Here is a 10,874-nt window from a genome sequence, read left to right on the forward strand (position 1 = left end):
ACGTTATCAACTCGTTTTCAATAAAAAGTAATTATTTTCAAATTAACCAAATTTGCCTTATCAACACAGTAGGCCTATATTTCCTATCGATATCACAACTTAAATTTTGCCTACTTACTACTCAATCGGATCAGGGAGATCTTGATAGTTTCCTTAGAGTCGTTGAAAATAATTATCTGGGGCAGACACTCTCGAAAATTGCTTCTGTCTCTTGTAAAATAAATAAATAATGAATGTCTGTGTCGCCGCCGAGCTCTCAAATAACGTGCCCTTCTCTCACTCTATGAACGGTCACTACAATCCAGATTCCTTAGGACGTCCCTACCCTGAACCCTAAACTATAACCCCTAGCTAACACTAAACTTAACCATTTTACATGTATAGTTGATTGAGGGAGTGATATCCCAACAATCCTGAATAGCATGGACCCTCTGGGAACACCTATGAACTCCTCTATTTGACTGAAAGCCATGGACACAACTCTTATTGGTTGTCTGATGTAGGTTACAGGGAACTGGTAACAACAGAGTCTGTGATTGGCTATACAGCGAGATAAGATAACATACCATGCGATGTTAGACAGATTACCTATAGATTGGACATAATCTTTTCTAGGCAATTAGGGATAACAGGATAGCGATAACAGGAAAAACACAAGCCATAGGCTACACTAGGTGGCTACTTCGGAATGTCGGCGTGCATGGGAAAAACTGTACATTTTTAACATTTATGGTTGAGATTTAATTAATATAAACTATGCATGTTCGTTACACATGTCAAGTCAGTCAGAAGTTCAATGGACAGCCACGTGGTAGTATGGTTGACTAGGCTTAATTCTGACACATATCACCCCCCATAGTGCAGGTAAACGTTTTTAATGTCATTACTGTCAGCTCCACAACCAGCTGAAGCGATGCGCTCCCTTTCAACCACCAATTTCATGGCACCGTTTGTTTGCGCATGGCCAGTTGCTCTCTAGGTCTTTCGGTCCCCCTCGAAACAACCGGCATCTTTGCACTACAACATCTTATCACCGGAGCGTCAACGCTTGGGGGTAGGTCCATTTTGGTGTTTAATATTGATATATCAATAGAGTAGGCTGTCTTTTTTTGGATAGGATGTTTACAATATTATTGTAGTGTAAGCGGTTCTTGTTGAATAGTCCTCTTTAGTTGATTGATACTTAGATATAGATAGGATATATACTACCGGTCAACATACCTAATTCAATCCAATACATAGGCTACGTTTTTGTGATGGGAATCAAGGTCATGCCAGGGTTGATTTTGCGCTGTTTTTAAAGACGATTAAACCCCTATCATGGGCAGAAATAGAAGGTATTTCATGAAATGTAAATCATATAAAAATGTCAGTAGCCCACTGTTCTTGGTATATGTAGCATATATTGTCACAGACCCTTATCAAACTGTTAGATAATCTGCTAATTGTAGGCTAAACTGATAGTGAAAAGTCTGTTCTTGTTAACATATCAACGTTTTTTGAAGAATTGACTCTCTCCACCCAGTTTAATGATAATCAGAGCAGCTGTGTTACCAGTCGCACTACATGGTCTTCCTTCTAGGTTAGAGGGTGGGAGGAATGCATTCATTCCCATAAATAGCCTACAATCAGTGACTTGAGTGAAGTGTTTTTAAGATGCATAATGTCAGTATAAGGATAGCCTCTATATGAATCTGAGAACACATTTTTTTGTAAGACTTTTAATAACACTGCTAGTTTAACTCCAAGCACAGAAATGATTTTGCTTAGAATTAATCATGCAAACACTTTATTGTGGCACAGAGTCAGTGAGATTCAAAGCTATTTTATGTCCTCTATCCATGGAATTAATCCACTGAGACACCAGGATGGAGCTAGCATGCCATATTTTTGTAACTCATACAAAGCTGTTAATTTTAGTCTATTAAAACAGACTCCATTTCAAAGGAAAAAAGTGCTTGTTAAAATCAGGTGTGGCTAATTAATGGCTGTGGCCAACACACCTGAACACACTTAACAGGGTAGAGGATAGAGAGTTTTGTTGACACTGAGAATGGAATGTATATGTTTTTAAATAATATTCTTATAAATGTTTTCTTGTGGTTTTTATGGAAACTTTTCTTAATTTTCTGAGAACATGACTTTAAATTGAACCATGAGGAACCCTGCTGAAAATGTTATGCCGAAGTACTGAAATTTCCACAGAAGAACGTTGTTTCTAAATGTTCTCTAAACATTTTGAGATCATTAATTACTATTCAAATTTGAGCGGCAGACACCGCATGCATGATACCTATGCAGCCTGTTAATGCTATTTCACAATTTAAAATATTCCTGCAGGTATTTGGCAAAATAAGGAAGGGTGGCCAAATCATGACCTGAGCAGATCGACTGAATTTCGATGGAGTCTTTGAATGCCGTAGAGCTCTGTGAATTGGGGGATGGCGACATGCCCGCTGCCTGCGAGGTCACTACAACTCCGCGAAAAGCTACCCAGTCAAGACCTCGGACAGTAGTTAGCACTGGAATCGAGAACACGTCATATCAGGACGAGGAGCACGAGATGAGGTTCAGTCCCCAGGGAGCAGACAGCTCAAGTGTTCATCTGTCCACGTCTAATGACAGGGTCTATCAGTCACAACCCAGGCCTTTCCAGCGAGATGATCTGTCACACCGCTCTGAGGCGGGACATGAGACTGACTTTAAAAACCATTCACTCGACTACGGGTTTCTATTTGCCATGGTGCTCTTGGTGAGTGGAATTGTACTGGTGGTCACTGCCTACACCATTCCCCGAGAGGCTAAGGTCAACCCAGACCTGGTGTCAGCTCGTCAGATGGAGAAACTGGAGATGTACTACACACAACTGGGCTCGCACCTCGACAAGTGTATCATAGCAGGCCTGGGACTGTTGACTCTAGGGGGAATGCTCTTGTCCATCTTGCTAATGGTGTCCATATGCAAAGGTGAGCTGTACCACCGGAGGACATTTTTCCAACCCAGGAAAACATACGGGTCGATTCACCTCCGGATGAGACAGTTGGGCGAGGGGGAAGAATCTCTGTTTGAATGTGAACTTAGCCACACTGGCACCACAGCTCTAGCCACTAGCCCTACAGATGGAACACAGGTGCACAGTGGCACCCAACAGGAGTAGCACAAAAGGAGCATGTTTCTATCCACAGACCTATTTCAAGGGTTGTAATTATTACTTAACGGGCTTTGTAAAAAAGTGAAGCCAGCAAGGTAAGCCGACTGTGGTTAAGACTATGTAAGAGCACATTTGGAAATGCACATCATGTATTGTTAGATGTAGGATCAAGTCAGAGACTGAAATAGATAGGCTATGAAAAGCACAATGGGCACCCTTGAGGAATGAATAGGATAGGCTAACTTGACATGCAAATAATGGCTATCGGACTCTTTAAGAATTGAATATACAGTATGTCTGGATATCATATCATTATTAATGAACAAAACATGTACAATATGTATAGGCCTACAAATGTTATTTACATGACATTTTAGTCATTAGGAGACACTCTTATCCAGCATGAGTGCAGACATTTTCACATTTGTTCCCCGTGGGAATCAAACCCACAACCTTGGCATTGCAAGTGCCATGCTCTACCAACTGAGCCACACGGGACATTATTATCATGTAAGAATACAATATGCCTTAAACATAGTCACTGTAAACATACCAAGCTCCTGTGAGCCAATAAGCCAAGGTAAATATGTAGCAACTAACTGGAACCACTTAATCTATTGGATTTTTATTATAACGTGATCTTGGTAAGAATATACAGCAGCACAAACAAACAAAAATCCAAGCAAGTGAAATGTTTAGATTTGCATTAGAGGCTTTTGGACAGGTTTTTGATTAACTTAAGAAAACCGATGATTTTATTTCATAATGATGTAGAAATATATACCAAATTTGGAAAACTAGAAACAACTTTTACATCATAATGTGTTAAGGGGAGGATGTCCGCACAATCATCCCAGTGGTTTGGACAAATATAGCCTTTATCTTTATAAAGACATCAGTCATTCGGTAAAACAGTCATCTAAAGTTAATAATGGAAGTGTAGGTGTGAATTCCTCTCTCTCTCTCGGGCTCTTGCTCTCATGCTTTCTTTTTAAAAATCAGCGAGTTAACCACCAGCACATAAGTCATTTATGTATTATAAATATTAAATCAAATCAGTTTCACTTCGCCGAATACAACAGGTGTAGTCCTTACAGTGAAATGCTTACTTACAGGCCCTAATTAATAGTGCAATTTTTAAGTAAAAAATAGGTATTAGGTGAACAATAGATAAGTAAAGAAATAAAAGACAGTGAAAAATAACAGTAGAGAGGCTATATACAGTAGAGAGGGTATATACAGGCACTGCTTAGTCAGGCTAATTGAGGTAGTATGTACATGTAGGTATAGTTAAAGTGACTGCATGTATGATACATGGAGAGTAGTAGTAGCGTAAAAGAGGGGGTGGGTGGGTGGCGGGACACAATGCAGAGTCCGAGTCCTTTAGTTGACATTTGGCAAACTCCAAGCAGGCTGTCGTGTGCCTTTACTGAGGAGTGGCTTACGTCTGGCCACTCTACCATAAAGGCCTGATTGGTGGAGTGCTGCAGAGATGGTTGTCCTTCTGGAAGGTTCTCCCATCTCCAGAGAAACTCTGGAGCGCTGTCAGAGTGACCATTGGGTTCTTGGTCACCTCCCTGACCAAGGGCCTTTTGCCCCGATTGCTCAGTTTGGCCAGGCAGTCAGCTCTAGGAAAAGTATTGGTGGTTCCAAACTTCTTCCATTTAAGAATGAAGGATGAACAATGGAAACCGGATGCACCTGAGCTCAATTACGAGTGTAATAGCAAAGGGTCTGAATACTTATGTAAATAAGGTATTTCTGTTTTTTATTCTTTATACATTTGCCAAAAACTCTAAAAACCTGTTTTCACTTTGTCATTATGGGGTATTTTGTGTAGGTTGATGAAGAGTTTGTATTTATTTAATTCATTTTAGAATAAGCCTGTAATGTAACAACATTTTGATAAAGTCGAGTGCATGTGGTGGCACAAGAGTAACAAAGAGGACGCTGTTGAAACTGCATATGTATTTTGTGAGATAAAGTCAAAATCCAATAACTCAAAATCCAATGCCTCATGACAATTTAAGAATAATTTCAACGTGACAAACTTTTGTTTCTTCTCTCTCAACTCTACGTCTCTTGTGTCCTCTTTATTTTTCCTCTGTGGTTGACTCTGTTTTGTTGCTTAACAGCACCATATAAACATTCAGAACCATCTGTGTATTTAAATAAGACTGTCCTGTGATATAATTGGTTATCTGATTGATAAAGGCAGTGGAACACGGGTAGATTTTTCTACAGTGTATTGAATACTTCTTGTATCTTTTTTGAATATCTTGATTTTTCAATGTAGCTGCAGTGCCATTATGCAGTGCCATCATACTTTGGTAGAGAGCCCCTTTGGAAGTTTTGTGCATATTTTCCATGCTGACCATCTGGCTAGTTCGGGGTTGGGGTCAATTCCATTGACTGATTTGAAATGGAATTGACCGACCCCAACTTAGGGCTGGTCTAGTGCTCAATAAGTTCATTAAAGGACATCTCATGTAAGATGATATCAAGGGTCAGGGGTCACTATGTCAGAAGACAGTGAGATGAGTGGGCAGGTATAGGCTACTTTTAGCTTTCCACTTGCCAATATGACGACCAGTTAAATCCCAATGGCATTAGAAGGCACATAGGCCTGGGGTTTAGCATGTCTGACAAGTTAAACTCCCTGATCCTATTATTGTAGGCTGTGGAGCTGCAGATAAAGGGACATTCGCTGAAATGCAGGACACACAAATACTAGAGAGGTAACAGAACCTGAATGGAAAACGTGGGACAACTACTATTGAGTGAATGCAGAGGGCAATCCAGAATGGATACTGTACACAGAGTATGTCTGCCTGTTACTCCAGTTTAATTCAGACAGATGCCTTGGGTCAGATCCCCTAGGTTTTCCTTTGGGTGTTTTCACCATAGAAATATAATTACTAAAACATTGAGTGTATACCCATGAGTGATCCAGTCAAATTGCTGTGGTCTAAAGGGGGTTTGTCCATTCTATGAATTATATTTCTATGTTTTTTACTGTAATTCCTTCTGTTCACATTGTTATGGGTCTGTAATAATACATATAAACCCTAGAACTGACCATTGAGGTTAATTAATTGATAGATTTAGATTCAAATGAACATTTTTTTATGAATTAGATCGAGAAGCTAACTATTCTCGCCAACTATCATAGAATCAAGAACTGTGTCCACTTCATGTGCTCCATTTCTACAGGGGCAAGCTCTTAGAATGCACCAGCACAACAGGACACAACATCATAATTGGAAACAACCTCTGCCACTGGTAGTAGACAACGCATAGATTTTTTGTGCTAGCGACTGCATGCGCAGTGGATGTTTAGCTGACTAACATGTTGCTGTCCAAGACCTTAGCTTGTCCCTATAGTGACATGCATAGTAAACATATATGACAGAGAAGAGTAATGAATGTCTCTCCCTGTGTCTTGTCCCTCTGAGGCTCCGTTCCACATGGCACCCTAGTGCATCTGGTTCAATCAGATCGAGCGTTAACATGCGCTGGCCGACATCCGCATAGTGGTTGTTTTGCCGGTGTTGGCGGTGTAACTGTGCTATGAGTTGACAAATCGGTGAGTGGCTACTCCTGTGTGTCACCAACCACTCCCTTTCTTATTATCCCTTCCATGTTAGAAGTTCAAACGGCGATATAAAGTGTAGGTTCTATCATTGATTGAAATAATGACAGGCATGTTTTCACGTTAATTTTAGATTGTGTGTGTGTGGGGGTTAAAGTTCCTTCAGAAAGTATTCACATCCCCTTGACTTTTTCCACATTGTTGTTTTCCAGTCTGAATTAAAAATGTATGAAATTCCGAATTATTTTTGTTTTTGTCACTGGCCTACACACATTTTTACAAATTAAGTTATTGACTACACTTTGGATGGTGTATCAATACACCCAGGCACTACAAAGATACAGGCATCCTTCCTCAGTTGGAGGGAAAAACGCTCAGATTTTACCTTGAGGCCAATGGTGACTTTAAAACAGTTACATAATTTAATGGCTGTGAAAGGAGAAATCTGAGGATGGATTAACAACATTGTAGTTATTCCACAACACTAACCTAATTTAGAGTGAAAAGAATGAAGCCTGCACATAATTCAAATATTCCAAAACATGCATTCTGTTTGCAACAAGGCACTAAAGTAATACTGCAAAAAATGTGGCAATGCAATTAACCTTTTGTCCTGAAAATTGTTTTGGGTTTGCCTCAAACATAACACTTATAACACATTACCTAGTACCACTCTCCATATTTTCAAGGATTCAAGGTGGCTGAGTCATGTTAGGGGTATGCTTCTTATTGTTAGTGATTTGGGAGTTTTTCAACATGAAAAAGAAATGGAATGGAGCCAAGCACATGCAAAATCCTAGAGGAAATCCTGTACCAGTTCAGTCTGCTTTCCAGCACACACTGAGAGAATTCATCTTTCAGCACACAGGAGGTGGGTGGCACCTTAATTGAGAAGGACAGGGCTCATGGTAACAGCTGGAGCAGAATGGAATCAAATACAAACACATGGTTTGATGCCATTCTACAGTCGTGGCCAAAAGATTTGAGAATTACACAAATATTAATTTTCACAAAGTCAGCTGCCTCAGTTTGTATGATGGCAATTTGCATATACTCCAGAAAGTAATGAAGAATGATACGATTAATTGCAAAGTCCCTCTTTGCCATGCAAATGAACATTTCATCCCTGCCACAAAAGGATAAACTGACATGTCAGTGATTCTCTCGTTAACACAGGTGTGAGTGTTGACGAGGACAAGGCTGGAGATCACTCTGTCATGCTGAATGAGTTCAAATAACAGACTGGAAGCTTCAAAAGGAAGGTGGTACTTGGAATCATTGCTCTTCCTCTGTCACCCATGGTTACCTGGAAAGAAACATGTGCCGTCATCATTGCTTTGCACAAAAAGGGGTTCACAGGCAAGGATATTGCTGCCAGTAAGATTGCACCTAAATTAACCATTTATCGGATCATCAAGAACTTCAAGGAGAGCGGTTCAATTGTTGTGAGGAAGGCTTCAGGACGCCCAAGAAAGTCCAGCAAGCGCCAGGACCGTCTCCTAAAGTTGATTCAGCTGCCGGATCGGGGCACCACCAGTACAGAGCTTGCTCAGAAATGGCAGCAGGCAGGTGTGAGTGCATCTGCACGTACAGTGAGGCAAAGACTTTGAGGATGGCCTGGTGTCAAGAAGGGCAGCAAAGAAGCCACGTCTCTCCAGTAAAAACATCAGGGACAGACTGATATTCTAAAAAGGTACAGGGATTGGACTGCTGAGGACGGAGGTAAAGTAATTTTCTCTGATGAATCCCCTTTCCGATTGTTTGGAGCATCCGGAAAAAAGCTTGTCCGGAGAAGACGAGGTGAGCGCTACCATCAGTCCTGTGTCATGCCAACAGTAAAGCATCTTGAGACCATTCATGTGTGGGGTTGCTTCTCAGCCAAGGGAAGGGGCTCACTCACAATTTTGCCTAAGAACACAGCCATGAATAAAGAATGGTACCAAAACATCCTCCGAGAGCAACGTTTCCCAACCATCCAGGAACAGTTTGGTGACGAACAATGCCTTCGCCAGCATGATGGAGCACCTTGCCATAAGGCAAAAGTGATAACTAAGTGGCTCGGGGAACATTTTGGGCCCATGGCCAGGAATCTCCCCAGACATTAATCCCATTGAGAACTTGTGGTCAATCCTCAAGAGGCGGGTGGACAAGCAAAAACCAACAAATTCTGACAATCTCCAAGCATTGATTATGCAAGAATGGGCTGCCATCAGTCAGGATGTGGCCCAGAAGTTAATTGACAGCATGCCAGGGCAGATTGCAGAGGTCTTGAAAAAGAAGGGTCAGCACTGCAAACATTGACTCTTTGCATCAACTTCATGTAATTGTCAATAAAAGCCTTTGACACTTATGAAATTGTTGTAATTATGCTTCAGTATTCCATAGTAACATTGACAAAAATATTTAAAGACACTGAAGCAGCAAACTTTGGAAATTAATATTTGTGTCATCAAAACTTTTGGCCACGACTTTATTTGCTCCATTCCAGCCATTATTATGAGCCGTCCTCACCTCAGCGGCCTCCACTGTTTCAGCAGGACAATAACCTAAAACACAAGGCCTAATCTACAATGTAGTTGCTTACCATGAAGAGAGTGAATGTGACTGAGTGGCCGAGTTACCGTTTTGACTTAAATCTATGCCAAGACCTGAATGGTTGTCTACAAATTATCAACAACCAATTTGACAGAGCTTGAAAAATTCTGAAAAGAATATTGGTCAAATGTTGCACATTCCAGGTGTGACTGGTGTTTTGCGGGTACTATTTAATAAAGCTGACAGTTGAGGACTTGTGAGGCGTCTGTTTCTCAGAAATGTCCTCTGGTCTGTCGAGACAAAAATGGAACTCCTTGGCCATAATGACCATCGTTATGTTTGGAGGAAAAAAGGGGAGGCTTGCAAGCCGAAGAACACCATCCCAACCGTGAAGCATGGGGTAGCAGCATCATGTTAGCAGGGTGCTTTGCTGCAGGAGGAACTGGTGCATTTCACAAAATAGATGGCATCATGAGAGAGGACATTTTTGGTGATATATTGAAGCAAAATCTGAAGACATCAGTCAGAAAGTTAACGCTTGGTCGCAAATGGGTCTTCCAAATGGACAATGACCCCAAGCATACTTCCAAAGTTGTGGCAAAATGGCTTAAGGACAACAAAGTCAAGGTATTGGAGTGGCCATCGCAAAGCCCTGACCTCAATCCTATAGAAAATATGTGGGCAGAACTGAAAAAGAGTGTTCAAGCATCGAGGCCTACAAACCTGACTCGGTTACACCAGCTCTGTCAGGAGGAATGGGCCAGAATTCACCCAACTTTTTGTGGGAAGCTTGTGGAAGACTACCCGAAACGTTTGACCAAAGAGCTGTCAAAGGACACCAGAAACAAAATTGTAGACCTGCACCAGGCTGGGAAGACTGAATCTGCAATAGGTAAGCACCGTGGTTTGAAGAAATCAACTGTGGGAGCAATTATTAGGAAATGGAAGACATATAAGACAACTGATAATCTCCGTCGATCTGGGACTCCACGCAAGATCTCACCCCGTGGGGTCAAAATGATCACAAGACCGGTGAGCAAAAATCCCAGAACCACACGGGGGGACCTAGTGAATGACCTGCAGAGAGCTGGGACAAAAGTAACAAAGCCTACCATCAGTAACACACTACGCCGCCAGGGACTCAAATCCTGCAGTGCCAGACGTGTCCCCCTGCTAAGCCAGTACATGTCCAGGCCCGTCTGAAGTTTGCTAGAGAGCATTTGGATGATCCAGAAGAAGATTGGGAGAATGTCATATGGTCAGATGAAACCAAAATATAACTTTTTGGTAAAAACTCAAATCGTCGTGTTTGGAGGACAAAGAATGCTGAGTTGCATCCAAAGAACACCATACCTACTGTGAAGCATGGGGTTGGAAACATCATGCTTTGGGGCTGTTTTTCTGCAAAGGGACCAGGACCACTGATCCGTGTAAAGGAAAGAATGAATGGGGCCATGTATCGTGAGATTTTGAGTGAAAACCTCCTTCCATCAGCAAGGGCATTGAAGATGAAACGTGGCTGGGTCTTTCAGCATGACAATGATCCCAAACACACTGCCCGAGCAAAGAAGGAGTGGCTTCGTAAGAAGCATTTCA

General features: G+C 41.5%; 1 protein-coding gene across 1 annotated transcript; it reads left to right on the forward strand.

The window, feature by feature from the left end:
- The first annotated feature begins 623 nt into the window (after positions 1-623).
- Positions 624-4,272, forward strand: tmem74b (transmembrane protein 74B). The gene is made up of 2 exons (XM_024385959.2): positions 624-1,054; positions 2,341-4,272. Exon 2 carries the CDS (start codon positions 2,402-2,404, stop codon positions 3,155-3,157), a length of 756 nt encoding a protein of 251 aa, XP_024241727.1. The 5' UTR covers positions 624-1,054; positions 2,341-2,401; the 3' UTR covers positions 3,158-4,272.
- Positions 4,273-10,874: the final 6,602 nt, after the last annotated feature.

Source organism: Oncorhynchus tshawytscha, linkage group LG02, assembly GCF_018296145.1.
Source record: "Oncorhynchus tshawytscha isolate Ot180627B linkage group LG02, Otsh_v2.0, whole genome shotgun sequence".
Lineage (NCBI taxonomy): Eukaryota > Metazoa > Chordata > Actinopteri > Salmoniformes > Salmonidae > Oncorhynchus > Oncorhynchus tshawytscha.

Bases quoted from the DNA above. Each gene is read 5' to 3' on its own strand.
- tmem74b (XM_024385959.2), top strand. From the start codon at position 2,402: ATGGAGTCTTTGAATGCCGTAGAGCTCTGTGAATTGGGGGATGGCGAC.